General features: G+C 36.7%; 1 protein-coding gene across 3 annotated transcripts in view; it reads left to right on the top strand.

The window, feature by feature from the left end:
• The window catches only part of LOC133223448 (dynein axonemal assembly factor 11-like), a 44,942-nt gene extending 33,196 nt beyond the window's left edge, over positions 1 to 11,746 (top strand). For all 3 annotated transcript variants that reach the window (XM_061374132.1, XM_061374131.1, XM_061374130.1), the window contains 2 exons: positions 4,471 to 4,556; positions 11,463 to 11,746. In XM_061374132.1, the coding sequence (XP_061230116.1) occupies positions 4,471 to 4,556; positions 11,463 to 11,649 (273 nt within the window). In that variant the 3' untranslated portion in view covers positions 11,650 to 11,746. The remainder of the gene's footprint in view (positions 1 to 4,470; positions 4,557 to 11,462) is intronic.
• The last annotated feature ends 5,246 nt before the right edge of the window (positions 11,747 to 16,992 follow it).

The following is a 16,992-nucleotide window of genomic DNA, read 5'->3' as shown; positions in this document are numbered from 1 at the left end:
TATAATAAACTCTGCTGCCTGCCTAGAAAGTCATACCTAAATCAGCAAAATGAATATCCTTTCTTCATATTGTGATTGAGAACTGCCTGTATTCCATTACTAACTTTATAATTCATCTTTATTTCACCTATATATATTACCTAGTCTGAGAATCTGAAGCCTGTTTCATCTCAGAATGTCATGATTCACAGATAGTTGTGAGACCTGAGGAGAGAGAATAGAATAACTGCGTTGGTGTTCTGAGCTTTGCCTTGGTTTGGTCAAAAACTGCTTGTGTAGCTGGGACACAGGGAGATATGCATGAATGGAATACTGCGTGGTCTAATATCTTCATTGTCAGTAGATCAAAAAACTTAGATCCTGGTAAGCAGCTTTGAAGAAAAGGACCTGGGAGCATTGGTGAACACCAAGTTGAACATGAGCCTCTTGTAGAATGTATGCCTCTTGTACAGGCAGTGTCCTTTTCTGGCAAAGAAGACTAATTGTACCCTGGGTGGCATTAGGAGAGTTGCCAGTAGGTTGAGGGAGGCTATTCTTCCACTCTATTCAGAGTTGGTGAGACGCACTTGGAGTACTGTGTCCAGTGCAAGAGAGACATGAACAAAATGGAGAGAATTCAGCAAAGGGCCATGAAGATGTTGAAGGGACTGGAGCATCTCCCCTATGAGGAGAGGCTGAAACAGCTGGGACTGCTCAGCCTAGAGAAGAGAAACCTCAAGGCGATCTTACTAACACATGTAAATACCTGAATGGGGGTGCAAGACCATGGAGCCAGGCTCTTTTCCAAGGTGCCTAGTGACAGGACCAGAGGCAATGGGCACAGACTGAAACATGAGAGGTTCCCTCTGAACATCAGAACACACTTTTACTGTGAGGGTGACCAAGCACTGGCATGAGTTGAGGAGTATCCATCTTTGGGGATATTCAGAAGCCATCTGGACATGGTCCTGGGCTCTAGGTGGCCCTGCCTTGGTTGGGGGCTTGGATCAGATAACCTCCATGGATTCTTTCCAGCCTCAACCATTCTGTGAGTCTGTGATCCTGTGAATTTCGTGGATTTGCTGGCCAAGGTTGGGTTCATCCTACATAACAGCAATTGCATGTAACAGATGCTAGCTTATTGTTCTTCCCTATTACAGTCAGAGAGTCTGTTCTCTTTCTCCAGGACTGAATTAGAATGATTGAGTTACATTTTTGGATACATATCCTTTTCAGAGGCTTTCTATCCATAGAAATTTTATTGGCATTAGTAGGATGTAATCTGGGAAGCAAAGTGTAATGAATGAAGATTAACAACAACTGGTCAAGAGATACTTTTCTTCCAGAACATTATGGCTGAGGTTATCAACAATGAGAACACTAATTTGATAACAACTTAATATGAAACTTCTACCAAGGTACTAAGATACAGAGTTCATGCAACTTCTTTCAGGTTGTATGAGTGTTAAGACAAGCTTAATGACTATATTGCACCATATATAACCTTTTTGTTTCTGCTAAACAACTATTATCAAAATAAAATTATTTGCAACTAGATAAATGACCTAGTACATTCCTCAGGTAACTAAAATGCTAAAAATGCTCTTAAACTAAAAATAGTCTTTTACAATATGCTTGCAATACTATCTTGACAAGATTTCTCTCAGTAACAGAACAGAAAGTGAACTGAATTCAGTAGGTGTTTTTCACTTGCTTTAGTCAGTTTCTGATCAGGTTACTAAACCTATCACCATTCATCTTCCAGCCAGATCACAGCTCCCCAGCATTTAAAATGAAAACAAAAACCTCTTTGGTTGCCTCTCAGATGACCTTGCCATAGCACAAATGCTGGAGATCATAAACTTGATGTGAAGTAAAAAAAACCAAATAATTTTCACCTTCTTTTCTGGAGACATTTTTCTTAAATGTGCTATTTACTGTACAGCAAATCACTGCTGAATGGGTGTCTTTCTGAGGCAGCCATGTTTTCTTGCAAGGTCAGTGAAACAAACTGAAGGACACAATACTCAGTGAAATGATACAGTGACACTTCTAAAGTGTAGTGTTTATACTGTAATAATCATCTTACAGAGATTTTGCATGAATAAGGAGGTGATAGTGACTGCATTGGATATGCCTCATTTTCTGGGAAAAACATTTGTGACATGAAGCTTTTCAAATGTTGAACCTCTCTGCTCTGGCAGTGTCACCATTGCAGATGATGCAGGAAAATTAAAACCTGAGAGTTTCTTTAATAGACTTTGACCAAAATTGCATATTAAATCAATGATTTTGTAAAATGTCATCAGTAGATTACACCAATAGCATTTTAATTAACATCTGAGAGAAAGCATCAAACCCCACGGTTATTAACAAGCAGTTTTCATTTAGGGCTCTGAAACATTCCATGACATGTTTTAAAACTTCACTGTCCTTATTTTAATGAATCAGAGAGAAAATTTTGGACTTTTTGATTAATTTTTTGTTATATAAGGAATCACAAATGAATTCTGACAGCTTTTTATTGCCTGGCCCTTCAAAAGCATTTAAAAATTTAGAGATCAATGAGAGCTAGATTCTTTAATTAATTTAAAAATAGGAGTGGTATATATTATGCATGTCAGTGGAAAGGTTATTTGATAGAATTACATTATGTAATTTTCTCTTATCTAGGTATGGTAAATGCAGTAATATTTCATTACCATCAAAGACTTGTGGAGATACACAGCTGCGGAACACTAGAAACCTATTCATCTTTCAGAATAAATGTGTTTCAGGGAAACTATTGCTCAGTGGAATTCCTGTTGTAGAAGAGAGTTGCTTTTGAAAAAAGATGCAGAGTGAAAAGGTGGCTTAGCTTGACTTAGCTTAAAAATCTAGGGTTTTTTATTCCTTCTGTTTACTCATTCCAGATTCTACTTAACACATCCATTTCTAGAATTTTCTGATAATGATGTTAAAAGGGATCTTCTTTCTGTTTTCTGATTAATACAAATATTAGAAAGAGTTGCATAGAATAGCTTTCAGGAAGTTTCATTATATTAATTTAGTCTATCTTCCTGTATATCACAGGCTTTAAATTTCAGACAGCTATCTTTCTGCTAAGCCTAAAATCTTGGTTTTGGCCACAGTTGAAACTATGGTATTTCTGTTTTCCAGAGCAGCTGTCCTCACTTGATCACCATCACCATCACTAAGGGATGTCAGTCAGTCAGCTACTGGTGTGGTGAAGCTCACATACCATTGCTGTATATGGAGTTGTGTTTCAAAAACAAGAATAATTAGAGAATATCATTTGTATTTTTTTTCTTGAATAGGGGTAAGAGGGCATCTTTTGCACAGGAGAACTATGTTAAGCTACTTGATAACTGATAATAGAATTTTTAGTAGGCAAATCCTAACCCTTCCGTAAGTGCCAGGATCACTTCTTGTCAAGGAAACCTTTTCTGTTGGTTTTGGAATCAGCAAATTTATTCACCATCCTTGCTGGTGTGCTCTGAGGGCAAAGTAAGAAACATTAATCTCAAGGGGATCAGAGGAATGAATTATTGTTAAAAGAACAGAACACTAGAGGGCCTCCCGAGAAGAGAAGGAAGATCCAAAGAAATAGGCTTTCCCTCAGAGTAAACACAGAATCAGAGGGGATCAGCTTCTTCCCAATGGATTTCAGAGATGAACAACAGAAGCTACAGGCTCTGTCCTATTTCTTTTATATTTCAGAACAGAGACTTTAACTTCACTGGTCTTCTAACCTAGACTATTTTCAAATCAATTACAGTAAGAAATAGTCAATAAAATTTACTATTTGGAGTAGTTCCTGTTCTCCTTCCTGTCAAGTGCTTAAGGGGTCCCTCTGCTATGATGTTAAAGAGGGGAAAGAGATACGGTTTTGCCATAAAATTCCCTTTTGTCAACAACACGTCTTCCAAAAAATGGTGATGGACATGTTTTCTTTGAGAAGGGGAATTCACTTGGATTTTGAACTTGAGATTCTGTTTTAGCAAAGGAGCTGAGGGAATTCCTGGTCCTTTGTTCATTTCTGGTCACTTGTCCTTTTTTTAAAGTGTCCAGACTGCAGCTGAGTTTTTGATTAAAATGTCTGAACTTGCACATGAATACCAGAAGTGAAATGTGAGAGGCACATCATGGATCAGTTAGTTATTGTGGAGAAAATTAGTAATGTGCATTGTTAACATGGTACTAAACAAGACAGCATATATTTAAATACAAATAGATGTATATATTTTAAAAAATTATATATAGACTCATATATATATTTGAATATAATTCCATTCAGATGATTTGGTTAAAATTGCCTTATGCATGTGTTTCATGCTGAGTGAAGAGTGTTAAAATCTGACAGAAAAGTAAATGTCACAAGAGAAAATGTATTCAGACTATCTTAGTTTTTCTATTTTTGAGAGATTATATAAATGCTTGTGAGCATAAGTATCAACTTTCATTAGAATTATTCTTCTATTTTTATTTCAGGCTAAAGAAATAATCCTGCCTAAGCAAAAAGTAGCAACTCCAGTTAAGCATTCTGACTGCAGTGCACTGCAAAAAAATGCAAGAAGGTATTTCCTTTTTTCTTCTGCATTATTTTTATTTCATTTTTTCTCCATGTGTTACTCACATGCCAGAATGTATGCTTCTTATTATGTTATTGTTGAAAGTATGAAAATATTGATTTGTGCAGAGTAAAACTATGTCTAAAAGCTAATAGCCTGCCTGGTGCTGTTTATAAAGCGATCTGCTCCAGCAGCAGAGCCAAAAAAACACTTATTTCTGCCTATCAGTTTTGTTCCATCAGTTTATTCAGATTACTAAGATGGTGTATATTAAAACTAAATAACCAGCTGAGAATTATATCTGCAGAGCTCCTTGCTGTGTAACTCAAGTCTGAAAGCCATTTAGAAAGCAATGATTATGAATCCCTCTCATGAACTGCTTCTCACTGATCTACTGGTTGAGATACTGCAATAATAAGTACATTTGAAAAGGAGTTCTGCAAGGTTTTATAACATATATCTACCCTTTTAAATATGATGTAAACTTCTGCTCTTGAAGTCTCACAGTTAATGGCTGCCAGAATCATATATCAGTGACACACTATTTTTTGTTTTTACTCTTAGCAAGTGTTATTAGCCAACACTGTAGATATAGACTGGGCCTAAGTACAAATACGAAGATATATCTCTTAATCTTCCGTTTCCTCTTGCTATAGGCAATGGTATTCATATCAGAATAAGATAAGGTAATAACAAAGTTTGTTAAGCTGTTGCAATTTTTGTCTTGTTTGATTTCTTTGGTGTGAGTTTTGATGAATAGGCTAAACCTAAAAAATAGCATTATGGATCATGGGTCTCAATATCAAGTATACTGCTACTGTGTCTTATTTTTAATAAAGATCAGTCATGAGTTCTTTTCTTGAATGACCTAGATGATGGGAAAATGACAGGGAGACTGCAAAAGTTTGTTGAGATTCTTCATGAGCACGAGCCAAGCACTGTATCCTTTCCTTAGGCAGCAGTGACACACCTGAGGGATAGGATGTCATTTTGAAAGACCTGGACAAGCTAAAGAAGTAGTCCCATATGAACCTCATGAGTTTCAGGAAGGCCAAGCGCGAGGTCCTGCACACAGGGTGGTGCAATCCCCAGTATCAGTACAGGCTGGGGGATGAAAGGATTGCAAAAAGCCCTGAGGAGGGGGACTGGTGGGGCTTGGACTAGGTGACCTATAAAGGTCCCTTCCAACCCAATCTGCTCTATAGTCCTATTCAATGAATCTACTTTGCAAAAGGAATAGTTCTTTCCCATAAGAGTACACCTAAAGCATTAGATACATTAAAATAAATAGGTTCTAAAAAATAAATCTTAGCTTTTTTTTTTATTTTCCAGGAGAAAATCAGATTTTTCTTTGTTAAGTAACTAACATAATTTGTTTTCAAAATGGATTCTGCTAAAAAACAGAGTTGGTAACCTGTGATTAGGATTATGAATTTCCTTTGAACTGTCAGTGTGCCTTTAGCTTTAGCTACACAGTAAGTGTTTGAATAGTAGTAATAATGGGAGTATAGAAGTAATGGAAGTAATAATGTGAAATGGTCTCTTTTCCTGCTAGGTGATGAACTAAAGATAATCCATGGCATGGTGATACTTCATGAATTTCTGTTTGATTTCAATGCAGTTTTATGTAGTTATGAATATGCTTACCACAGATTTTGAAGGAAAAATATAAGTCTTAGTGTTAAAATATTACAGGAATATATATCACAAAAATAGAAATAGGAAAAAAGTCCTTTGAATTACAGTTCGTACTAAAAATAGTGAGTTTTGACCTCTTTTTAGTTGTAAAGTAGCTGACTATCCAGATGTTCAAAATTTGCTGAATAGTTGTCTCTTAGATTACAGAAGAACATTCATTACAGTGATTGCACTTGACAGCTACAGATGTCTTAGCTAAATGCTATCAGACGTATAATCTGCTAAACTATAATGCAGTGCTTTAAATCTCTTTAACTCTTGTTAGCTAGATTACATGATGATACTATTATCACTTCTGCCACATGAGAGAAATTCTTCTGTGGCTGTATAAAAAATTGTATTTCAAACCTTCAAAGAGACAAGTTCCTATGGGGGGGAATTTGACAGATTGATTTATTATACTTGCAAAGCCTCCATTATGCAGTTGCTGAGTATGCCATTCTTTATTGTAGCTGGCCTCACAATTCGTCTCTGAGGTACAGAAGTTGAGTTCATCACAGTTGCATAGGTGAAATTCAGGTGTAGGCAGGAACTGACTTTTCTGAGGGCATAGTGGAAATCTCAAGATGAAGTCAATAATTCTTGTCTCATACCCTTGGGTTTAGGCTATTCTTCCTTTAACATTAAAAATAAAAAGAAAAGAAAAATAAAAAATGTCTCTAATTGTAAATATACATGCATTTGAATTCCTTCAGTCAAAGAAAGATACCTAAAAATACATGAAAGATACCTCTTTCTGTATCAGGTTTTCTGGCTACCAGTTTGATAACTGTCATGAAGATATTGAGAATTTTTACAAAGCAAGTTACATTGTGTGGGAAAGGAGGACTTATAGAAGTTGTAATCAGTTCATTTCTTGACCCAAAAGTGGAGTTAGGTAGAACTAAGCAACATTAAAAAGGTGTTTTTACTCATTAAAGTATAGACTGATTTATGTTCTCATAGAGGCCTGGAGCTGATCAAAGCAGAGGGTATACATCTTGATCATCTGACAAATGAGGAGAACAAAAGGTGGGGTGTCTCTTAAGTGAGTAAAAATTACTTTGCACACAAAGGCATCTAGCAATCCATAACTGTAATAAGGGTGAGGAGACTTCAGAAACGTGCCCTTCTGGAAAAAAGTATTCTTACACATTCTGTTCAGTTAACTCTTGATCACTACAATCTGAAGTAATTTCCAGTTGTGCATACCTTACAAGGACAAAAGGCTGAGGGAGGAGATGTACTTTAAAGTCTCTTTGGAACACTCTGTAACTTTGTAAACAAAGTCTTGTCACCTTGTTAGAATGGAATGTGTTTTCACTGTAAGCTTCACTATTTTTTGCACATTAGGGACTCAACTTTGACGAATTTAACAGTGCTTTTTATTTTTCTGGGTTAATCAAGGAGTGAAAATAAGATGATACTATAGCCAGACTGAGAAATTCACGATCAGTTTGCCTATGCAGGTGTTTGTTAGAGCATATCTCTTGCTGACAGACAAGACCAGTTCAAAATTCAGTATCTTGAAGTGATTGTGCAAAAGAAGCTAAAGGATGGACGAGTGAAATCAAAAATGTCACTGTGACTGTGATTTTCTGTCTAACTTTGAGAAACATAATTGCTAGTATTATATATACATTCTCAGTCTGACGAATCCTATTTGTGAGAGGCAGTTGCCTTTTAGAACAGAATGGCCTAGATATCATCAGCCTTTCTTTAATCAGAATTCTTTACCAAGGATTTGTTAGTTCTTCTTAACTGTAGTTTAGTCCTTGAAAAAAGAATTGAAGTCTACCAGTCATGTATTCCCATCTTCCCAATGATCCACTGACTGAAGACTCCAGTCATAGCTTCATTTCAGACTACATCTATGTAGGGAGATTTGAAAGGCCTCTTATGCAATGAAAGATGTATTAGTATTCCAAGTATTTATAAAATCATAACTATTTACTTAGATTACCTAATAGATTTTTCTAATCCTGTATTTTCAAAAGCTGAGGCCAGACTATGGCAAGTGTCACACATTCATGGTCAGTTTTTAACATACATAACTAAGGATTTACTTTCTTGAAGCTCCCAAATAAGATATAATTCCATTTACTGGAATAACTATTTTCTTATTCAAGAAAAGGATTTTTTAGCACTTTTTCTAATATGATAATGACTTTTCTGCCATTTCATTCACAATGCTAGAAGACTGGAATAAGTGTCTCTCCAAAGCTGTTGGCTGTGACTTGTAAATATCTTTGGAAATCCTGATGCCAGAAAGGAAACTTTCAATCAGATGTCAAAAATTGCATATTCTGGATCAAGCATATGAGAAAGCTTTAGTAATCTAAATTTTATTGAAATTCAGAAGCTGAAACAGGGGAATGTAACTGTCAAGTCATTAAAATAGCAAATATGGGGATTAGGAACTGTGTGAACAAAAGTGTAAATTATCAAGAAATATCAAATTATCAGATATGTGCTCAATCACACACCAGATTGTTCAGCAGCCTGCTATAGTTATGCAAAATGGAAGGGCTGACTTTATTGCGGAGTTTTTTCATTTTCTTTGTTAAAAGAATCACTGAACTACGTGGAGATAGAAATAGCCTTCCTAAGGGGAAAAAATGCCAGGAAAAAAGAAAGGATTTAATCCAGAGTTATTTATTTTTGTATGGAGCTCTAATCTTGAGGCCATAATTTTCCCTTGAGTGGAGAACACTCAGCTGCAGGTAACAGTGCCAAAAACTGTGAACTTCTTTTTTCCTTTTAACCTGACATTGAAAATATTTGGGAACACTGAGATTTCCAGAGATGTGCTGTAGCTGGTCCTTCAAGAAGTGTTATTGTTTTCATCACTGTTATTTTACCATTGCTCATTGAAGAGTTTCAGCGACATGATTAGTTCTATTCTGCTAGGCAGAATTATACATAAAAAGATGTTTGGATGACCTATAACTCATTCTTTCTTCCCAGACGTTTCAGGTGGTTAGTCTTACGTCATCAATACCCAGCCTCTTTTTGCACAGATGACACTAAAATAGGAGCAGATTCTCAGCAGAGAAAGCACTTGTGCCTGATATTCAGTCTTTCCTATTGTCTGTTGCTAATAGATGTTTCTAGATAACATGTGCAAATTACATTTTGAGAATGACACATGTGTATAATCCTTTCATGCTGATGTGGATTGTTACTGTCAATGGTCACTGTTAGTTAATTTCTCATATACTGAATTTAGTCTGCTCCTAAGCAAAAATCTAGTCAAACTCCACAGTTTATTGTATATTCATGACTAGCAATTCGTACAATTTTAGAGTTGTAAAATACCACTACTAATTAAAATACTTTAAGGAAAATATTTTCTAACATGAGTCTAATTCATATTTATGCTTTTTTAGCTTTTTCTGAGGTGCCTCAGATTAGTGATTAGAGTAAGATTATGGACAGGGTGTGCATTTTTTGTGATTTCCCTCAAAAGCCACTGATGCAGTGATTCCGGATCACAGCACATATCATAAATTACACAGGAAACAAAAATGTCTCTTATGTTTTGGGGATGAACATTTTATAAAATGTTACTACAAAGTGAATCCACTTTTGCTTCAGTAAACTGTGTAGTATTATAAATAGAAGAACATTCAGGGTAAAGAGAAAGGAGTTTTCTCGTATTTGTCTTTGTTACCCATAAAATTCTCTGAGTAGTTTTCATTTGTGCCATGTAACTATTGTATAATTCTATGGTTATTAAAGCAGGGTGCTTATGTAATTGTTTGCCACTCAGCAAAATGATCAAATAATTCCCATAACACAAGAAAAATCTAGTGGCATAAGGCTGATGAATAAGGTGGCTAGGCTGATGACTGCTTCTTCTGTTAGTCATGCTTTTCTCAGTGTAGCATGGGAGGAGAGGATGAAACCTCCCTGGAATCCCTCTGCATCTCTCCTTCTCTGGGACAGAGATCCTGCACACAGATACGGGCTTGGATGTCTGCTCATATATCACAGAGCCTGGATGGAGAAGCACTGGCAGCATTTGGAAGCTGCTTTGCAAACCTTTGTTTTAACAGCTGAAGATGGGGTATTTTCAGTTAAAAATCTTTAAATAGATGTTATTTACATATTTTCATTACCTGTGTTGTCATCAAAGAAATGCATCCTTTCATCCAGTGACTTTGCCACTTTTTTGTCGATTTGAGTTCTAATAATGCACCTTTCTGATCTCTTGGGTAAACATGGAGTTTTCACACGTCTTTGAAGAGTGACTCCCTGTCTTTCATAATGCTGAGCTTGGAACTTTGACCCAAAGCAGCACTCAGTATGAAATGTAAATTAATATGAAGGTGCACAAATAGTGTTGGAATTTGAAGAAATGAGAACATTATTATACAGCCAGATTTCCACTTTGCCATTTTTCAGGTAAACAGTTACAAATTACTTGAAAACAGGCTACATTTTTCCATTTCGTTGTTCAGCTCCTCTACTACAAAAAAGCAGTGGCTTTAAATGCTGGAAGGCAGAAAGTATATTTCATATCTTTGATCATCATGTGCTGTGGAAGGCTTGCCTTAATGAGTGGCCTGTACACGTTTCTAAGTGTGGTCTAAAAGAAAACCCTTCATAGCAGTAGAATCTGGAAATGATGTTATACCTCTGACCTGTCTTATACTTTCATTTAGGGTTTTGTTCATACTACAAACATGGTGAGGATTCATATTGCTAAAATAGAAGAGTTAGCAGATAAAAGCAAATAATTCCATATAATTACTTTTTCTCACTATATAAAAGCATTTCTGCTTTCAAAGATGAATCTGTCACATAGAAATGAATAGGCAGCTAGCGGGAAGGAACTGTGTTAAAAAAGGAACAGAAAGAAAAAAAGAACAAAATACCCAATTAGATTAAAACACCCCTGTCTTACATCCAAAGACAACCTTCAGTAATGTGATATCAGCAATCACCATGTTCTGATATAGACAGAGCAAATTAGCTAAAAAATGAACTTCTCATGTTTGTAAGATAAGGATTCTTTTGTCTAAAATCTCTGAGATTTTGTAGTACTTCCTGTGTTTACACTGAGATTTTTTAATAACAATCACTTTTCAAGTTACAATACCTTTAATCCTGGTTTAATTGGACTCAGTAACAACTCTCACACAGAAGCCAACAGGTTTCCAAACAGGCACACAAAACAGTTCTGCTGTATCTGAAATTAAGTTCTTTCTGTTTGTTTCCCTCTTGTTTCAGGGGCAGACAAGTTGAGAAATTAGAAGTGGATCCTAGTAAATATTCATTCCCTGATATAACAAAGATAATCCAAGAAAAGGAACGAATTGGACTGGGACCTATTAAGCTACAACCAGAGAAGACTGCAGAGACTAAGAATAGTTATGTTGATTTTGAAAATAATGAAGATGTTCCTCTCTTAATTTGAAACATTCTGAAATAGTCCCTCTGTATGTAGTGTTTATGCTTGAGGTGTTTCCATGACCCTCTGTGTAAATATAATATAGCTGAAGTTGGAAATATTATTACATTTCTTATCAATAACTTTGTCATACCTGTGCTTGCTGTGGCATTTTCTGTTAGTATATTGCTATATAAATTCTTTCTGGATTGTTTACTTAGTCTCAGACCAGAATGGGATTCAGACATTGTCGTCTCTTCAGAGAATTTACAGTCTAGATTGAAAGAGGACATATTACTGTAGAAAGAGAGAGAAGGAAGGAAGAAAGCACTTGTAACAAGATTTGTGATTATTCTCACTAAACTGAAGATACCAAAAAGCTCTATGTATTCTTCTGGTGTTTTCTTTTTTTCATGAAGTACAGCAATAAAAAACAATGATATATTCTGAGAGTGAGACACATTGCTGTAATTTATCATACAGAAGTGAAATTTCCAGCATAATGCACAGCTCCTGGATTCTGGATCTGGTATAACAATGCCACTTCTTGAAGGCTTTGTGAGAATAATGCTGAACACAGTACCTCAGATGTGACACCATAGGAGCTGGGAGAAATCAGCCAGACCATTCTTGCTCTTCATCATGCAGGGGCTCTCAACTGTTCAGTCTTTTTCAGGGTCCCCTAAAAATATCAAGGCTAGTTTTTAGCTGTTGAATGAAATAAGGCTGAGGAGTTGTGATGGGATGAGCTTCCCCTTCCCTGCCTTCCAGACCTTTCTTAGCAACCAAAGACTCCATTATATTTTTTTCCCTCAGCTGCTGGATTGCTCTATGAGTGAAACAGGCAGCATCAAAGAACAAATATACACTGAATTATATTAAAAAATTACTGCAATGTGCAAGACTAGGTTTCTTTGGTTTTCTTTTGGTTTTTTATTGGGTTTTTTTTTGGTCTGGTTTCCTGAGAAAACAAGGCTTATCCTATTCTCATCTCGGCTCTGCTTTTGAATGCCAGTTCTGCTATTTTCACCCTATTTGACAGAAAAGAAAGGTAAAACAAATACTCAGCTCCTCTAAATTTAGTGAAAATTGTCACTGAGCAGTAAAAAGTACTCCTCAGTAACTCCTCACCAGAAAAAAGACATCGAGGTGCTGGAGCTGGTCCAGAGAGGGGCAGTGAAGCTGGTGAAGGGTCTGGAGCACAAGTGTGATGAGAAACTGCTGAGGGAACTGAAGTTGTTTAGTCTGGAGAAGAGAAGGCTCAGGGGTCCTCATTTTCTACAGCTACTTGAAAGGAGAATGGAGTGAGGTGGCTCTCAGTCTCTTCTCCTAAGTAACAAGAAATATAATAAGAGAAAATGGCACCAAGTTGTGCCAAGGGAGGTTTAGACTGGATATTAGCAAAAATTTCTTCCCTGAAAGGATTGTCAGGCACTGGAATGGGCTGCCCAGAGAAGTGGTTGAGTCACCATCACTGAAGGTATTTTAAAGATGTGTAGATCTGGTGCTTAGGGACACGCTTTAGTGGTGGAGTCAGCAGCGCCAGGTTAATTATTGGACTCAATGATAGTAAAGGTCTTTTCCAACCTAAATGATTCTATAATACAAAAGCATAGGAAATCAAACCTTGTTAACTCATCTACAAAATGGTGTAATGATATACATGTGCTTGAATGTCTTTTGGCCTTTTATTTGGGCAATTAATTATACAGTAAAGAAATATGTTTTGATTTTTTACCAATTTTAAGGCCACAGGTACAGAAAAAGAAAATCAAAGAGAAACTTCAAGCAAAAAGCAAGTTGAATCACTTGCATTACCTTGCTAATGGACTTGAAATGGTTTCTCTGTAAAGGAAGACTTGATTTGGTCCTGCAGAAAGAAAACACTTCCTATTCAAACCAGCTTTTGCTTCTAGGCAAATTGCTAGAGCAAGCAAATTCAAGTCAAGAAGCCCCAAAGAATATTTGTCGATTAGATCATGTTTTCATCCTTAAGACAGAGAATTAATAAGCTGCATTTGTAGCTGAATCACTAATACTGCACTTAAAATACATTAAGTGGTACTGTAGATTCAGATAGTGCCCATTATATCCCTCAGCACATAGTCAAGTGCATGATACATTCGTTGAAAGTGCCGTATCCCTAATTGTGAAAAACATAACGCAAAAACCTCAGCAGTTAGAAACAAAATAGTGCTATTGAATTTTGGGATTTTTAGCTGCTTTAATGGGTTTTATGATTCTCCACAGATGTTTAATGAGAGATAAACAGTCTATCCTGAAGTGCGCTGAAGAAAAGCAGAACATACCCATCAACTTAGGCTGATGGGTTGAACTGATGCATTTTCTTCGGTTGCAGTTAGAAATGGATATAGGATAAAAAAAAAAAAGATATTTCATACCAACACTTCATATATTGAGTGCTGAAAAGAAAGTTTATGTATCAGAAAGACATAAACCAAAGTTGCACTTGGGCATCATCTGATCTACTGTAGTATCATCTTAGATTTTTCCTGTACACTGACTTGATTTTTCCAATTCCAGAATAAATTATTCAACTTCATATCAGGGAATAAAGCCTCTCAGCCCTGAAATCTATTTAATCATCTCTACTCTGGTAAATGGCGTATAAAAATAGGAGCTTCTTTTCCAATATACCCCTATTTGCTATAAATACCTAATCATGCCAGCTAACTATAGAAAAGATGTTTTACTTCTGGATGTTACTGAACAGTTATATGCCCGTAGGGATGAACGTGGATCATTTTCTGGATTTAACATTAAAATGTCTACAACTGATACTGAACGACATGTCCGTGCCCAGGCATTGCCTGTGAGATAGCAGGGCGGCCTCCATAGCGAGTTGGTGAAATTTAGTGTAACTGTGTAGCTCTAGCAGGAAAGCAGGCAACAGGTAGTGTCATTTTTAGCACACAGTTGGATAATTAATGTTTTGATGCCTTTCAATTCTGCTTCCTTTTGTTTTTGCATGGAAGTATAAATTTTGATGACCTTAGGATGGGTGAAAAATAAAAGCTCCACAACCTTTTTAAAGATAAAAATCAGTGGATTTTGGTAGCAGATGAAACCTTTTTCCTGTAGTTTTACTGTTTGCTGTGGGGATTTTCTGATGCTTCTAAGAGGTGAACACATTGAACACTTCCTTTTTCTTCATTGCTTATTTCTGAGAATCTTGTTGGAACAACCCACCTTTCAGACCTTCAGCCACTTTGGATGAACCTGTCAAGAGTTCCAGAAGGTTGTGGAAAACAAGCATCCATACAGCCTGCTCATATAAGATGATGATTATTATTATTATTATTTATAAGTAGAAAGCTACAAAATTTGACCTCTGCTGTGAAATCAAAGGATAATACAATTACATCTTTCCCCATTCCAACTCAGTTCTCTTTGTCATCTGGTTTCTAGTGGATAGATGTTGCTGAGTTTTGGGGGAAGAAAAAGAGCTGTATTGAGCTACAATTACATCTCATAGAAAAATGAATAGCAGGTACCAAACCAGAAATACTTGTTTCACATGGTACCGTAATCTTGGGATCCAGTCTGAAAATGTCTGAAATAGAGTAACTCAATGTGTGCATTGGCCATGGAGAATACAAAGAGAGGTTGATCACAGAGAAAGAGTGTACGAGCACAAGATAATGCCAGTGGTCCACAAGAGCATAAAAACAGGTCACAAAGTTACCGATCCTAAGGTGATGCAACTTTAAGAAGACATAAGAAAGAGGACAAACAATATACAGCCAAAACAGACAAAATATCCCCTGTATAGTGAAAATGCAAAGAAGATAAGTAATAAAAGGCAGTCATGACCCCCAAAAGAAAAAGGAAGAGCAAAGAAGGAATAATGGCACCAGTATTGTCTCCCTGCTTGAGGACTTGACAACTGATCAAAGCTATCAGGAAAAAAGTGCTGCTTTTTGATTTGCCACTTGCCTCATTCCACCATTGCAGACTCAGCACTTGTATGTACAGCATTATCTCTTACTATGTAATTGGGTTAAGTAGATTAAAATTGCAGAGAGCACTGTGTGTGTGTATTGTGTCATTTCATCTCTAACTAGATGACTGGATGAATTTAAGCAGTATGCACTGGATGGATCTATTCATCATCCAGTAGACAGGAGATGGATGGGGTTAATGACAAATCCTAGCAGTACTGAGAGGAAAGAGGATGTACAATGGCTCAGGGAGGCCCTTGGATTTGCCACGAAATCTTCTCCTTGCTCTAAAACTGGGATGTAAGTTTTGGATTTGCACATTCAGAACATGAGAGTTTTGTTGCTGATGCACAAGACAATAGGAGTCCGGTTTCTTCCAGTTCCGGTTCAGGTGTTGTTGATTCATCTGGATCAAAAACCCCAAAAAGCATAAGAGAATTCATTACACAATTTCAGGGTAAAGCTATGCTTACAATTACAGCTGCATTGCAGAACAACCAGCACTAAAATATCAAAGCTTGATTCAAAACTTGATTTTGTCTTACAGTCTCAAATGTGGATATCTGAATATACCCAACATGGGTAACAGTATTGGACATGTAAAATGTGTTTTTCCACTGCATGTTTCAAATGATAATTCCCATAATGGCAAGCATGTGAGTAATAAATACACTTCTTAATGCTTAATGAATAGAGAAAGCCATAGAATTGACTGAACGTAAGCCCTTTTTGGAGCAGTTACTAAAAATCAGGTGTTGTCAAAGCTAGACTGTGGTTATAACTACAACTTCACCCAACAAAATCACTGACACTCACAATGGTTGGGGTTGGAAGGCACCTCAAGAGGCTACCTGGTCCAATCCCCCTGCTCAAGCTGGTCTATCTAGACCCAATTATGTGATGGTGCACCTAGCATCCATATTCTGCATAAGGCTTGTTGAACACCATTTTTTCACAAAGATGTAATAATTGCTTTTGTGATTGAAAAGTAACCAAAGCAATAATCTAATTATGTGTATTCCCTTTGTAGGGTGAGGAACTTTGTTGTGAGGCAACCAACCACGGATTTGGATTAAGAAAGAACTTGTTTTCAACAGCACCTTATGTTAGTGGGATAGATAGAATGGCTGGAGTGCCAGATCTCTGGGTACAAAATACCAGGTAGAAGGCTAGTAGGATAAAAAAAAGGTAGAAGGCTAGGGACAACGTAGGACCCCTCCAAAAGCTATCAGGAGAACTGGCTACCCTGGATTTGGAGAAGGCTGAGGTTCTTAATGACTTCTTTGCCTCAGATTTCACTGGCAAAGGCTCTGACCACACCACCCAAGTCTTGGAAAGCAGACGCAGGGACTGTGAGAATTAAGACCTTGGTCCCACTGTAGGAAAGGTTATGGTTCGAGACCATCTT

The sequence above is a fragment of the Neopsephotus bourkii genome, unplaced genomic scaffold, assembly GCF_033783945.1.
Source record: "Neopsephotus bourkii isolate Nb327-2 ecotype Australia unplaced genomic scaffold, CSIRO-AGI_Nbou_v1 NB_1637, whole genome shotgun sequence".
Classification (NCBI taxonomy): Eukaryota; Metazoa; Chordata; class Aves; order Psittaciformes; family Psittacidae; genus Neopsephotus; species Neopsephotus bourkii.
The sequence above is the reverse complement of the archived record's forward strand: the minus strand, read 5'-3'. Positions and strand labels throughout refer to the sequence as shown.